Source organism: Apiospora aurea (assembly GCF_038362705.1).
Source record: "Apiospora aurea strain CBS 24483 chromosome Unknown utg000008l_segment0_segment0, whole genome shotgun sequence".
In the NCBI taxonomy this organism is placed as follows: domain Eukaryota; kingdom Fungi; phylum Ascomycota; class Sordariomycetes; order Amphisphaeriales; family Apiosporaceae; genus Apiospora; species Apiospora aurea.
Genome location: NW_027117395.1, coordinates 352,727 through 367,881, shown reverse-complemented (window position 1 = coordinate 367,881; position 15,155 = coordinate 352,727). Strand labels below are relative to the sequence as shown.

The following is a 15,155-nucleotide window of genomic DNA, read 5'->3' as shown; positions in this document are numbered from 1 at the left end:
GTCTAGATAAACCGGGCTTTCTAGTATGGAGAGTTCGGAAGTCTTTTGGAAATTGCCAACGCCCGCACGTTTTGATTACCGGGGCGGTCTGACAGTGGTGCCTCCTGAGAATACCGAGCTTTGACGGGAGATCCAAAGGACCCTAGAAATGTTTCTACCACCGTTTTCGGACCCGAGTATACGACGCCCTGTGGGTATGGTTCTTCAGCGTGATGTTTGAAAACTGCAGTAAGATAGTTGGTGGGAATAGTCTCCGTGAACTGCATATAGATAAGGAGGGTCGATCAAGAACAACGATTGTCGTCTCTTTAAACATACGACGGAATGCGGCCAGGTAGCAACTACACCTGATTGGCTGGTTTTCGTCCGAACCTGCTACCTATCATGCTCCCCTCGCAACATAGCACCTCATCCCACGTCCCTTTATACATATGCAAACACGGGAGCTTACGTGTCACACTAATGCGACGCACGCCAAACCCGTCAAAGTTGCCCAACGTGCGATCAAGCCCGCCTGTCAAATTAGCATTGCATCAATTCTGTCTAGAAGTGCAGCTGTAAGATATTACTCAGGTCTTTTATGATGTCATGTCCGGGAAGATACGGAGAAAGGTGACAGAGCCCTGTTTAGTTCTCACACCATCTCCAAACATACATCGCATTGGCTAAATTGATGATTTATCCGACAGGTAAATGCATTTGCGGGATGTGATTCTTGCATCTTGCATGCGATTTTGCATTGGTACTTTGGTACACGAGCCCTCTTGGGGTGAAATACCCCTATCGGGAGTGAGGTGGCCGTCGATGAAGACATCATGACAAAATGGCGGAAGCGCCGGCGCTGCAGATCCAGCATCCACTCTCTGATCGCAAGACATATATAAATACCTTGGCGCCAAGGGGCCGTGAATTCGCATGGTATATACGAACGCCACAGAAAATTACGTTTTACCTCTTCCATTGAGTCATCAACCCAGATTCGCGATATACCTGACCACCATCATACCACCCAACATGGCTGCCAACCAATCGTCCTGCTCCTCAGACAAGGTCCCCCAGGCCCTGGACTCGATCAGCGCTGACAGCTTTGCCTCTGAAGGAGACCGGAGTAGGGTCTTGCTAGCCGCTCATCATCTAGTGGCCCGCCTCGAGACCCCGTGGGAGACCGTCTCAAGACTATGCATGAACCAGGCAAGTCCATAAAATCGTTCCACCCCAACTATGTAGTGTGCTTTACCTTTCGATACAGATGATAACAAGTGGGACGGACATCTTATAGCCCGCTGTGGGGGCGAGTCTCAAGGTCGCCAAGGATCTACAGCTGTTCGAGAAATGGCACGAGCGAGGAGGCCTTGCTGAGAGCGCCACCGACCTGGCGGCTTTGGTAAACTGCGACCCGCAACTCTTGGGTCAGTCCAAACCTGTGGTCTTATTTCTATAGGCAAGACTTACTCATCGTTTTGAACAGCCCGTCTTCTTCGTCACCTGGCATCCAACCAGATGCTCGAAGAAGTATCATGCGAGGTCTACAGGCCCAGCCCTTTCTCCACGTCCCTACTCCAGCCCGCTTTTGGGGAGTGGATTAACTTCTTGTACGTAGTTTCGCCTAGTTACCCCCCGGAGAAATGAGCTAAAGTCTCACTCACATTTCCCCCCTCGCAGATACGACGTCAGCCTCCCGTGCTTCTACAAGATGCCCGAGTACCTCCAGAAGACGGGCTACCAGGAGCCCGCCGACCCGCGCGACGGCATCCACCAGTACACCTGGGGCCACCGGACCGACCTCTGGCAATACCACACCGACCACCCGCGCGAGGGGCAGTCCTTCAACCGCGCCCTGGGCGGCAAGATGGCGCACCAGGCGGGCTGGCCCGACATCGTGCCCCTGTCGCCCCTGCTGGACGGCGCCGAGGCGGACGGGCCGCTGCTGGTGGACGTTGGGGGCAACATCGGCCACGACCTCAACAGGTTCCGGGCCGTCTACCCGGACGTGGACGCGCGGCTGTATCTTCAGGATGTTCCGGCCGTGATCAAGGGCGCCAAGGTCCCTGATACGGTCAATAAGATGGCCCATGATTTCTTCCAGCCGCAACCCATCAAAGGTCAGATACCCTTTCCAGCCAGTGATTGTGATTGGTAGTGACATACTAAACTTATTCCCCCGTCCGCAGGGGCCCGAATATACTACATGCACGGCATCCTGCACGACTGGTCCGACGAACCGTCGCGCCAGATCCTGACCGCCCTCCGGGGCGCCCTGCGGCCGGGCTACAGCAAGCTGCTGATCCACGACCACGTGCTGCCCGAGACGGGCGCGCAGCCGCTGGCCACGTCGTTCGACCTGATGATGATGACCTGCGTGTCCGGTAAGGAGCGCTCCGAGGGGCAGTGGCGCGACCTGCTCGGCTCGGCGGGGTTCAAGATTGTGAAGTTCTGGCGGTCCTCTCAGGCGATCCAGGGTGTTGTGGAGGCTGAGCTGGCCTGAGAAAGGAGACTGGAGGAGAGGAAAAGGAGAGGGTCTACCATTATCAGATTGACTTCCAATTGACGTTTGGATGTATCTTATCGTCCAATACTATCACTCATTGAACTGCTCTCGATCTTTAGTCTCTTTCTGCCTTCCTAATCGGCTCCCACAACATAAAACGGTCATGCAGATGTTTCAAACCATATGATGTGAGAGATTACTTGTCTACTAGTCATAACTTGCATCGTGTTTGACAGGGATGAAGAAGCCGGCATCCAAGCTGACGTCAACCAAAGCTGTCTCGGAGAATTAGGTCGACTGGAAGCCGCGTAAAAGTCAGCAGGGCCGCCAGGGCCAGGTACGTGCTGGCGAGTTCGTCAGCCTAGTGTATCGAAACCGACTGTTAGTAGTGCCAAAGCGCCCAAACTCGAGGCGCTGGAAACGCAGAGAGGAAGATAAACAGAGGCAGAGAAGTGTTGCTCACTGCACCCACCAATTATACTATGCTGCCCTTGCTAAATGGCATCAGGCTGCTTCCCGTCCGGTGGCGTTGGATCGCGGTCGCGCCTCCAGTCACCGGCCGGGATCGGAAGGCGTTGAACTCGGGGCACACGTTCTCGTTGTGATGGTCGATACGATTGGACACGCCCAGGGTCATACCGGTCGGGATGTTTCAGCAAACCGGATACCGCCGGAGCTGGCCGCTGTACGACAGCGTCTCGTGGGGTGGCGCGATTTGGGGGCGTCCCCGCCGCGCCACCATACGGGAGCCGCAGAGCCTCGTGGATGACAGCGTACGGGTATGGCGGCTCCTCCCAGCGCGGGATAGTAACATGTGGTAACTCAATGTACACGTCGCAAGAACCGTCCTGTTTCCAGACTCCATTCGACAACCTCTTTTTTATTTTGCTCCCAATGGAGTAATCTACTACACCATCTTCGGTACTGATCGCCGCCGTTGGTTGATCTACGCCTCAGGTGAGCTTGGTTTGACGACGGCCACGTATACGCCGTACCGCGGCGGTGACTCAATCAGAAGATCAACCAAGTACTGCTACCCGCAATGCCTCTGCCACCAATCCCAAGAGTCTATCGTGCTACCCCTGCAGTCTGTAAGCAGTTTTGGTGTTCTCTGTCTGAAAAGGTCAATTGATGACAAGCCATGCATACCCAGTCGGGGTTGCTGCATGCAAGATGGTGACAATCATTGACAGGTCTGGAATAAGTACGGGATAATAATGTCTGACAGGCGGACGTCGCCCGAGACCACCACCGCGAAGTGCTTCCCCGGCAATTGCCAAAATACTAAGGATACCCATTCAAGTCTAGTGCTTAGTTAAGAAGTATGAAGTGTTGGCAGAACGCTTACCTAAGCTTGCATGTGATGCTAGTCAGTAGTTATGTGCATAACAGGACCAGAGTATGATATATCACTTTGGGTCCCCATTCACCTTTCTGAGTCGGGTATCAAGATAAGAGAAAGTTCAAAAGCTGCGATCGGGGATGGTGACCCAGCCCGTCAGCCTGTCGGCAGCGGCATTCATAGGAAATATTTGAAACAGTGCTTGTTTACTGGGAGTTGCGATTCCTGGCTCCTTGGTGTGACATTGAATGCAGCTCACCGTTACTGGCGACTTGTTCATCTAATTCTGCATATCTCGAAAACTATGCCGTCATACCTGAGGTGAAGAAACTCCTCCCTCGATCAAGAGCGACGGCGTGACTCGTGTCCGATCATCTGTCTCAGTGATATGTGGGCAATACGATTAAGTTTTAATGTGTCCGGAGTATTTCACGGTGGAGATAAGGTTCTTCTTCAAGCAACGGGCGCTTTACTACACGATGCATGCATCCATACTAAGGGGAGTTTCGGAGTGTAAACGTGGGGTTTTAGGGGCTCACCCGCTGACTTGTGCCTACTCGGCTGTCGACTCGTACGCACAGTAAGGGCCTCCCAGCCCAAGTAAGTATTCGGTGCTCGGACCGAGTGTGGTTACACTTATTTTACAAGCTCCCTTGGCAGGTATCTTGTGGGAGATCGTGATGTTTCGGTCAGGGAGTCGGCTCGGGTCGGAACGAAACGCCGAGCTCAAAGGCCGAGACTGTTTGGGCCCTGCCTCGCTGAGTGAGCTCTGTCTGGAGTATTACGTGATGTCATCCGGTAGATGCCCAAATTTCCCGAGACGCGTGCCGATCTGCTTGGCAATGTCGCCGCATGTCTCTCATCACGGTTTCATGGGGGGAGGGCGATATCGGACAATCCATGTTGGTAGATAAGAGTCTATACGGCCCGGACCTCCTTTATAGGCTTGTATAGACGGGGGTTTCTCATAGTCTGGATAAGCTGCCAAGCGTGGGCAAAATGTGCCTTTCGGATATATGGCACGACGTTGGAGCTTGTCCGAACTTGTTCAGGGATCGAATGTCTCGTGAGCGACGACCGATTGCCAACTGACAGCTACCTGCACTCTGAATTTCATCACACCGCCCTTCTAGGTTCGCGTCACCCTACTCAGTGCCTAAGCACTGCCCCCTTAACTGCTTGGGGCCGACCAAGGAGTGGGCACATATCTATTACATCTCATTAGCGGGCAGATACCGCACAGCGACAAGTTTGGACGCTATCCCGTGGCGTGTACGCAGCTTGATTGGTTGAAAAATGAACCTCCAGTTTGTCTGCGGCTCTTAGCAGTCAAAGCGACACAGGCGCCACCTCCGCGCATGTTATATCGTGGACCCGACTTCGCATGACGGGCACCAAAGCACCAAATGCGGTGTGTGATGATGCAAGTCGAAGCTATTTTGGAAGCCGCGTAGATGTCGCCTTCTACATTTCCGGTAAACAGACCTCTAGTAATCGGCCCATCTTGTATGTTTCGTACGTAGCCTTGCATCAGGCCTTAGATAGATCCGTACGTATGATTAGAGAGTATGCGACAGAATTGGTATGTGAAGGCGCTGCGTAGCCCGATGTCATCATGATTATTCATACTCTAGGCCCCCTATATATATGTCGAGCCTTCGCTCTACTAAGCCCGGAGCGTAGGAGAGAACACAAGAGACACAGCAACAACAGGGAATCATCAAATACTTAGCCATGCATGATCTTGGACTTGTCAGCCGTGTCAGCTGGACACCTGCCTCGCAATCCGAGGACCAAGTGAACTTTGATAAAGTGGTGTTCCTGGTCCCAGAGGATGACGAGACCTACAACAGCGAGGCCGTCTCGGCCTACCAGGCCCAGCTCGCAGACGAGAAATACGCGACCACCGTCGTTAGTCACATTACCGAGCAAGATACTCTTCTCGCATTGCCTGGTTCCATCATTATACATATTCCCAACGACCCCAGCACGAAGGACGGTATCTACGAAGCTGTTCATAAGTCTTGTGCGAGGCTGGTCGAAGCCGCCCAAGTGTTAAACAAACGCCAACACCAACAACCCGACAAATCCCCAACTCCCAAGCTGTTTTCTCTCGCTCCTCAGCATCCCGACAGCGATGGTCTCGCGTACGCCCCCTTTCTGGGGTAGCGCGTGTATTAAAGATGGAGATCCCGGGCATCTTTGGAGGCCTGTTCGAGGTGGACCGGCCCTCCTTTCCCACATCAGCCATCAAAACCGCGCAAGGATTCGACGTCGTCCGGGTCTGCGACGGCACTGCGCACTCGGCCTCACTTGAGCCCATTCCAGACGAATCCAACAACGAGAGCATACAATCGCGGCTTCGGCTAGGCCCCGAGAACACTTACTTGGTCACCGGCGGGACCCGGGGCATGGGGCTCGAGATCGCAACCTGGTTGGTTGAGCGCGGTGCTCGCAACCTGATCTTGCTCTCGCGCCAAGGCATGCCAGTGACGGAGAAAGGTTCCAAGCCGGACGCCGGCGCGGAAAAGTTCCTCTCGCAAAAGTCTGCACTCGAGGCCAAGGGCGTTGCGGTCCACGTCCTTGCCATCGACATGGGCAAGCCCGAAGCCGGTCCCCAACTGCGCGACGCCATTGCCCGCCTGGGCCTGCCACCGGTCAAGGGCGTCGTGCACGCCGCCGGCCTCGCAGCCTACCACACCCTAGACCGCTGCACCCCCGCCGGCATGGCCGAGGTCCTCGCCCCCAAAGTCCTGGGCGGCCTGGCGCTCGACGCCCTCTTCCCGCCCCGCACCCTCGACTTCTTCGCCCTCATGTCCTCGATGGGCCAGCTCGTCGGGTTCGAGGGCCAGCTGGCCTACGCGCCCGCCAACGCGTTCCTGGACGGCCTGGCGGCGCGCCGGCGGCGGCAGGGCGACAACTGCACCGCCATCCTGTGGTCGACGTGGCGCGGCGTCGGCATGGCGGCGCAGAGCAAGTCGGCGACGCGCATGATCGATCGGGGGATGCGGGACAGGGGGTTTGCGGCCATTAGCGCCGAGGAGGCGTTTACGGCGTGGGACCGCATCGCGAGTCTCGATACCGATCATGCTGTCGTGGTACGCGCCTTGGAGGCGACTACCGATGGGTCGCGACCACATCCCATGCTCAAACACATTACGCCAAGCGAGTTGGCTCTTCGGGGAGAGCGAGGCACGCGGGACAGTGCTCAGTGGAAGCAAACCGCCATCGAGTACCCCGACGATGCCGTAGCGGTGGTGGGCATGGCTTGCCAGACGGCCGCCGGAGAGACTGCGGAGGACCTATGGCACGTCCTCCTCGAGGGCAAAAGCATGGTGCGCAACTTGGCGCTAGACCGGTTCCCCGAAATGGCCGGGAAGCCACCGATGTCGGCCAACCTGATGTCGAACATTGAGAATTTCGACCACCAATTCTTCAAAAGACCCGGCGCGAGGCGGCCGCGCTCGACCCGCACCAGCGTCTGCTGCTGCAAACCACCTATCACGCCCTCGAGTCAGCGGGCTGGGTCGGCGGGGACCAACAGGAGCCCGAAACCCACAAGACCCCCGGCCCGACGACGTCGACGGGCTGCTTCATCGGCATGAACGCGCCCGACTGGCCGCTCAACCTCGCCAGCCACCCCGCCTCGCCCTACACGGGCACGGGCATGCTCCGCTCCTTCGCCGCGGGCCGGCTCAGCCACCACTTCGGCTGGACGGGCCCCTCCCAGACCGTCGACACGGCCTGCTCGTCGGCCATGGTCGCCGTGCACCAGGCCTGCCGCGCCCTGCGGCTGGGCGAGTGCACGCGCGCCGTCGCGGGCGGGGCCAACCTGCTGACCAACCCGGCGCTGTCCGAGGCCCTGCGCGCGGGCGGCTTCCTCAGCGCCACCGACGGGCCGTGCAAGCCGTTCGACGCGCGCGGGGACGGGTACTGCCGCGGCGAGGCGGTCGGGGTCGTGGTGCTGAAGCCGCTGAGCGCGGCGCGGCGCGACGGCGATGATGTGCTGGGCGTGCTGCTCGCGACAGGGAATAACCAGAATGTGAACTCGACCAGCATCACCAACCCGGTCCTCGAGAGCCAGGCGGCCTTGTATCGAGATGTCCTGGGCCGGGCGGGCGTTCGCCCGCAGGATATCTCGTACGTCGAGGCCCACGGCACGGGGACCAAGGCCGGCGACCCTGTGGAAATGGGCGGCATACGACAGGTACTGGGTGGCAAAGACCGTGCTTCCACTCTTCATATCGGCGCAGTCAAGGCGAATGTCGGTCATGCCGAGGCGGCCGCGGGCGTCGTCTCGTTGATAAAGGTCCTGCTGATGATGCGATACGGGAAGATCACGCCACAGGCGCAGTTCAAGTCGCTGAACCCTAACATACAGCCACTCGAGAACGACGGGCTGGCCATCGCCACCTCTCTGAGGGGTTGGAACGATGGCATGCGGTTGGCCTTGGTGAACAGCTTCGGGGCTTCTGGAAACAACGCCGCTGCTATCGTTGCGCCGCCACCGTTGAAAGAGGCAGAACCAGCAGTCTCGTCAACAAACAGTGAATCCACCTCCGCCTCCTTCCCCATCATCATCTCCGCATCTTCTACCACGAGCCTGTCATCCTACTGCGAGAAGCTCAAGGCCCAAATTGAGGATCTCTCGTTCGCTCCTACGTTACCTGATCTGGCCTTCGCGTTGGCGACCAGGCGAAGCCGCCAGCACCAGCAACTGTTTTGTACGACCACAAAGTCCCGTGAGTTGGCCCTTTTCACTTGAGTTCCCAGATTCTTCTTGCTACTGACGAATATACGCCGTCAACGCAGTGGGTGAGCTTCAGACCCAGCTCTCCAGCCCGGAGAAATTCACCTCAGTCGCCCAACGGCCCCGCCCCGTCGTGCTGCTCTTCAGCGGCCAAAACGGCAACACCGTCCCGCCCGCCCGGCCTCTCTACGACAGCTCCGCGCTCTTCCAGAAACACCTGCACCAGTGCGACGAGGCGCTCAAGTTGCTCGGGTTCCCCAGCCTCTTCCCCGCGGTCCTCGAGGGGTTCCAGGGCGACAGCGACATCGTCCTCCGCCACGCCGCCATGTTCGCGATCCAGTACTCGAGCGGCATGTCGTGGCTCGACTCGGGCCTGCAGTCCCAGGCCGTCTGCGGTCACTCGTTTGGTGAGTGGGCGGCGGCGACGGTGTCGGGCGTCATGACGCTGGATGCGGGGATGAGACTTGTTACTGGGTATGTATCGTAGCATCCTGTTCTTCTTTGAGCCGAAAGCTAACTTCCTCGCAGTTAGTGGATTACTCTTATGGCCAAAGCCAAGAAGGCGATGCGTAAGTATATGAGCATGAGGTTGCTAACATGAGATAGGCCGCGCGTCCATCATTCAGAAGCTATGGGGTGATGATACCGGTTCCATGATCGCCATCGAAGCCGAGCTGGTCAAGAAGGACATCACGCCGGAGAAGCACCTGGAGCCGTTCCTCAAGCAACACCCCGAGACCAAGGCCAGCGTCGCCTGTTACAACGGACCCAACCACTACGTTGCAGCGGGCCCGACTCCGGACATCGAGCTGCTCGAAGCGTATATGAAGGACAGGAAGTCGAGTGGTGAAGCGATGCGGTTCAAGGTCCTGAAGGGGATGCATGCGTATCATTGCGCCGTGGCTGACCCGATAGTTGAGGAGAGCGGCAAGTTGTCGAGTACAATCCCGTACCAGGTGCGTGTTCATCTCCCTACCCTCTTCATGCTAGAAGCACAACGACCAATCGATCCCTAACTCCCGCGACAGGAGCCCACATTGCCATTTGAACCCTGCAACCCAGACACCTGGACCGGTCCAGCTTCAAACGTAATAGCCAGCAACACCCGAGGCCCCGTCTACTTCACGCAAACCATCGCCCGCGTCGTCGATCGCCTCGGCCCTTCCACCTTCCTGGAGTCAGGCTTCGGCGGCCCCATCGTCGCCATGGCCCGCAACGCGCTGTCGCAGACCCAGTCCCAGCACACCTTCGTCGCCATCGACGGCAAGAAGCCGGCGCAGTCGCTCGCCGACGCCACCGCCACGCTGTGGAAGAACGGGCAGCCCGAGGTCCAATACTGGCCCTTCCACAAGAGCCAGCGGGGCAGCTACACGGCCGCGGTCTTGCCGCCGTACCAGTTTGAGAAGAATAGGCACTGGCTGGATTATGTCCCCCGGCTGGAGGGCGACAATGCTGCCAAGAAGCCGGTCGGCCAAGAAGCGTTGGCGCCGCTGGGGCAGTGTCCTCACTGCCTGAAGCACGCGAGCGACGTCCCTTACATCGTGCAGGATAAATCCAGCTCCCGTGCGAACGCCGATACGTCTGTGTTCAAGGTCGACGCGCGCAGCCGGCGCTACCAGGAGCTCATTGGGGGGCACGTCGTGGTGGGGACGCCCATATGTCCTGCGTCCATGTACATGGAGCTAGCGACGCTCGCCGTCACCTCGCTGAAGCCGACGGCCATGAACTCCGAGATCACGGTCGACTCCCTGGCGATCAAGGCGCCCTTGAGCCTGGACACGCAACGGGCCATCAGTCTGGCCGTGACGAAGAGGTCGGAGACGGCGTGGGAGTTTGAAGTATCTTCCACGAAGGGAAGTGAGAGGCTTACCTCGCACGCTACCGGAACTGTCAACCTCGGGGGCAACAGCAGCAGCATCCTCAACGACGACCAGAGCGATGACTGGGACAAATGGGCCCGCATGGGCCGGTTGCTGGAGAAGGATACCGACACGGACGCCCTGCGCGGCGCCATGGTGTACAAGGTCTTCTCCGCCATGGCCCAGTACTCCCCCGTCTACAAAGGCCTCAAGCACCTGGTCGGCAAGGGCGCCGAGGCGGCGGGCGACATTTCGATGCCCGCTCTTGACTTGGATCCCGCCGCCCGTGCGCCCAACGACAGCATCGCCGACACTGTAGTCGTGGACAACTTCCTGCAGGTTCCGGGCGCGTTCGTCCACTCACTCCGCCGCGGCGCCGCCGGGGAGGGGGGCGAGGAAGACGGCGGCATGTCTTTTATTTGTACGGGCATGGGCTCCGCTGGTCCTCTAAACTGGCAGAGTCCAAGCCATGGGGGATTCAGGGTCTATACCAAGGCCATCGCGGAGAGCAGCAACAAGGTGACGCTCAACATGTTTGCGCTTGACAAGGCGACCCAGAAGACCGTTTGGTCGGCCAAGGGCCTCCAATTCTCCAAGGTGCCTCGTTCTTCGTTGGCCAAGGTATTGGCTGGAGCCAATCCCGATAAAGAGCTGAGCCGGCTGCACGTCGTTGTCCCGCCGACGACGGCACCTTCCCCCTTCCAGTACAGCAGAAGACTGAGAGTCGACTCCAAGTCCGGTGGGCTCCTAGCCCTGCTCCAGTGCAGGCCGTCATGGCCTCTGAAATCAAGCCCGATCTCGTACTAAGTGGCGTCCGAGAAATTCTCGCCAAATCCCTCGATGTGCCGATGGACGAAATCGCCAAGCAAGCCACTCTAGAAGATCTCGGCGCAGACTCGCTAGTCAGTCCGGAGATCCTGGCTAGCATCTCCAGCAAATTTGGCATCGATATCACGAGCGACGAGTTCGCCTCGGCTACCAATGTCGCGCTTTTGTGTGCTCTTGTTTCCTCTACAATTGGTGGTTCCGGAAAAGACAGTGAAGAAGGCCAAGAACCCGAGATGGTTCCTCCGGCTGTTCACATTGAGACTGCTACAGTGTGCCAGGATGCGGTTTCCAAGAGCCTCGGAGACTCCCTGGATGTGCCCGTTGAGGAAATCCAAATGGACTCGAAACTGGAGGACCTCGGCGTGGACTCTCTCATCTCGGGGGAGATCATCAGTCGCCTGAACGAGGCGTTGAATGTGGACATCACGTCGTCCGAGCTCGCATCCGCGACCGACGTGGCCTCACTCTGTCAACTGATCACCGAGTCTCTAGATAGTGGTTCATCCGTCACACCCCAGAGTCAGTCAACTGTAAGCACGACCAGCACTCGGCCAGGCACCCCGCCTCCTGGTGTCGAGACCCCCCTGACCGAAAACGAGAAGCCGAGCGCGACGAAGCGCACCAGCCCTGCCAAGGCCACCTCGATGCTCCTGCACCGCGGCTCGGCCTCTGCCGCGAAGACGCGCAGCCTCTTCTTGGTCCCCGACGGGTTCGGATCCGGCGCCGTCTTCGGCCCTCTTGCACCCCTACTCGCCCGCGTCACCGACGTGTCCGTCTACGCGCTCAACAGCCCCTACCTCACCCGAGACAACCAGCCCGCAGACCTGGATCTGGACCTGCCACCCACCCTCGAGCAGCTAGCCGCCCTGTACGTAGCCGAGCTCCGGCGCCGACAGCCCGAGGGCCCGTACCTCCTCGGCGGCTACTCGGTCGGCGGCCTCGTAGCCTACGAGATGGCGCGCCAGCTGCTCGAGGACGGCTGCGCCGTCGAGAAAGTCTTCCTGATCGACACCGTCTGTCCCACGCTCGCCACTTCCCTGCCGGACACCCTGGTCGATTTCTTCGAGTCGATCGGCTCGCACCTCGGCGTCGCCAACGAGGACGAGGTCCGCGCCAAGAACGGCGGCCGGCTGCTCACGAGCCGCCACTTCACCCTGGCGCGGCACCAGCTGGCCCGCTACCAGGTAAAGAGCGGGCTGCCAGGAGGCCAGAAGGAGAGGCCGCAGTTCGTGCTCTTCTCGGCGCGGGAGGGCCTTGATAAGCAGAGCGCCATTGCCCGGCCCACCCTCTCGGTCGAAGGAGAGAGGAAGATGGCAGAGTGGTTCCTCGATGACCGGTCCGAAATCAGCGGGGCCCTTGGGTGGGAGGAGTTTTTGGGGAGTCCCGTGCGTGTCGAGCGGGCGGATGGGAATCACTTCTCCATGATGACGCCGCAGATGGTAAGCAAAAACGCCTGCCTGGCTTTTTTTTCTCATCGTCGCCCCCTCCGTGGTTTTAGTAGTGATACTGACTTATATGCGTGTCCAGGTCAGCGGTTGGGGATCGAAGCTTGCTGAGTTGCTTGAGTGAAGCGCAGGGGGATAGTATTGTGTGAACAGGCACCTGGGGGACGATATTGAGAGATGGTACTGTTTTCTGAAATTTAATCTACATAGAGCTTTATGATACACATCATGTCAATCTGAGTACGGTTCTTAGAATCAGGTACACTTTATCAAGGGAGGAGTACGAAAGAGATCCTCAGAGCCAATGACTACTCCACTTTAGGTAGTAACAAGATCCCTGTCCCTTCACCTACCCCCGTTTGCCTGTTCCCGTTTGCCTCTTGAGCATTCACTTAAAAAGCTTAAAGTCACCCGGGCAAGCTGTCTGAAACAATCCATCAGGGTCGTACTTCTTGCTAGCCGCCTGCAGCTTTCTTACATTCTCCTCGCCATAGGAGCGAAGGGCCTCCTGGCCAGAGAAGGCGTAGTTCCAGTAGATGAACGGGACCAACTGGCCCCTCTCATCCACATTGCGCTCGATCCGCTTCAGCGCCTTCTGCATGAAGCTGATCACCCGTGCGTCGTCCTTCTTGTCGGTCCAGTACGACAGCAGGAGCACATTGACCACGGGGCCGTTGTTTGAGTCGAGATCCAAGACGTTGCCACCATTCTCGCTCGTCTTTTGGAGCTGGGGCAAGGGGTACGGCTGTAGGGTGTACGAACACATGAGACCGGCTGCGTCTTTGACCGGCTCCAGCTCTTCGCACCAGATGTCGCCGCCCGTGATGAGTGTGTCTACATCATCCTTGACGCAGAGGTTCATGTAAAGACATCTAGGAACGCCTTGTGTTAGCTTTACAAGGAGTCCGTCTAACACAAAGGGTTGTGAGACATACCTGATCATACTCTGCCCAGCGCCAGATTGTTCCGTCGCGGCCTCGACCAGCGTCTGGATCTTCATGGTGTTCATCTCAGACCTCTGGGGTTGAACGTGGACAAAGGGAGCCAGAACGGGAGGGTCCTTGACCGGCTGGGTGTAATAGCAGAGCTGATTGAGACAGATGACATCATTTCCATTGCCGAAGACCTGGGCGTAGGCGATGCTGAGCATGAGTGTGTTTCAACACTGGCATTCGCCGATTTGAGCTCCTTTACCAGGGCTGTCAGCTAGTCCGGGAAGCTTTGCTTGAAGTACCACACCATGCCGGCGTACATGGGCCCTTGCTTGAATGTGCGGAAGTCGAAACGGGTGACGATACCTAGTATAAGCGGTAAGTCAAGGTAGCCAGCCTACTTACGACCTTACGAGGTCATGTGAATGCTACGTACCAAGATTGTTACCACGACCATGTAGGGCGACCCAAAGGTCTGCGTTCTCATGGGTGTTGGCATTGAGGATGTCGCCCGAGGCGACGACAACCTCGAAGTTGATGACGTTGTCGCAGATGAAGCCTTCGCGTCTCGAATAGAATGAAAGGCCACCTAGCCACGGTTAGAGCAAGAACATCTCTGCTCTTATAGTACGTACGTGCCTTGTGTTGCCAGCCCCCCAATACCACACGTCGTCGATTTGCCTCCAGGAACGCCCAGGCCGTGGGGCTATGCTGGAACTCATCTCGAGGGACTTATCAGTGAGGAGAGCAAGGACAACGGGTGAGGTCGCAAAAGCGACTTGCGCAATCTCTTTTTGACCGTCAAACAGCAGAAAGTATCAACCTGAAATGGTTTGCAGGTGATGAAAAAATGAAATCGAGACCGACGGGACCTCGGGATCTCACCATCTCAAGGATACATGTAAGGGGTGATTAGGAGGGATATGTCCCGACTGATATCACCCAACCGCATGCGGGGAGTTGGTGACGCCCTGACCGATGAGGCACTAGCACTTTAGATATCTCGGCGATCAAGAAATTCCAGGTTTTGGAGGTCCAGATGTGAGAAACGATAGACCAGATATAGCGTATCTAGACTCTTCCAACTATTAGGTATACGATCCTCCTGCTGAGTTCACGTATTTGTAGGTTATTTGCTCTGTCTTGAGTCATTCGCTTCAGCGGGCCTGCCGGCGTGAGTCGAAAGGGCGACGAACAGATCATAAAAAGGAAAAAAAGGAAAAAAAAAAAAAAAAAAAAAGCTGTGGGGAGAAAAAGACGTATATTAGTATGCAACCCATCTCGAATATAGCCAAGATGTCGCAGAGCGGCCTGAGAACTTCTGCCAAAAGTAATTTACCTGGCTGAGTTGGTATTCCAGACATCTTAAAGCGGGTCCTGTGAACCCCTTTTGCAAGTTCCCCTTTTCTTAGTCATTGCGACTTAAAACCAAGGCTGCCTGCCATTCGTTTGAAATATCAACTACTGGTAAAAGCAAAACCAAAAGCAAGACTGGTCAAGGTTGCATCAGA

The 15,155-nt window shown here is 57.3% G+C and overlaps 4 protein-coding genes across 4 annotated transcripts; 3 read left to right on the top strand and 1 right to left on the bottom strand.

Annotated features, from left to right (window-relative positions):
* Positions 1 to 1,014: 1,014 nt before the first annotated feature.
* PG986_011590 (uncharacterized protein) lies at positions 1,015 to 2,485 on the top strand (the record flags this gene model as incomplete). The annotated part of the gene is made up of 5 exons (XM_066847812.1): positions 1,015 to 1,191; positions 1,280 to 1,409; positions 1,469 to 1,592; positions 1,663 to 2,102; positions 2,172 to 2,485. 5 exons carry the CDS (start codon positions 1,015 to 1,017, stop codon positions 2,483 to 2,485), a joined length of 1,185 nt encoding a protein of 394 aa, XP_066694508.1.
* A 3,079-nt stretch (positions 2,486 to 5,564) lies between these two features.
* Positions 5,565 to 5,999, top strand: PG986_011589 (polyketide synthase; the record flags this gene model as incomplete). The annotated part of the gene is made up of 1 exon (XM_066847811.1): positions 5,565 to 5,999. The coding sequence occupies one exon, from the start codon at positions 5,565 to 5,567 to the stop codon at positions 5,997 to 5,999; it is 435 nt and encodes a 144-aa protein (XP_066694507.1).
* Positions 6,000 to 6,013: 14 nt separating this feature from the next.
* PG986_011588 (polyketide synthase) lies at positions 6,014 to 12,836 on the top strand (the record flags this gene model as incomplete). The annotated part of the gene is made up of 8 exons (XM_066847810.1): positions 6,014 to 7,165; positions 7,273 to 8,572; positions 8,643 to 9,058; positions 9,113 to 9,149; positions 9,187 to 9,536; positions 9,609 to 11,060; positions 11,207 to 12,706; positions 12,795 to 12,836. The coding sequence occupies 8 exons, from the start codon at positions 6,014 to 6,016 to the stop codon at positions 12,834 to 12,836; spliced, it is 6,249 nt and encodes a 2,082-aa protein (XP_066694506.1).
* A 264-nt stretch (positions 12,837 to 13,100) lies between these two features.
* Positions 13,101 to 14,366, bottom strand: PG986_011587 (uncharacterized protein; the record flags this gene model as incomplete). The annotated part of the gene is made up of 5 exons (XM_066847809.1): positions 13,101 to 13,584; positions 13,648 to 13,854; positions 13,947 to 14,010; positions 14,081 to 14,233; positions 14,336 to 14,366. 5 exons carry the CDS (start codon positions 14,364 to 14,366, stop codon positions 13,101 to 13,103), a joined length of 939 nt encoding a protein of 312 aa, XP_066694505.1.
* Between the last annotated feature and the right edge of the window lie 789 nt (positions 14,367 to 15,155).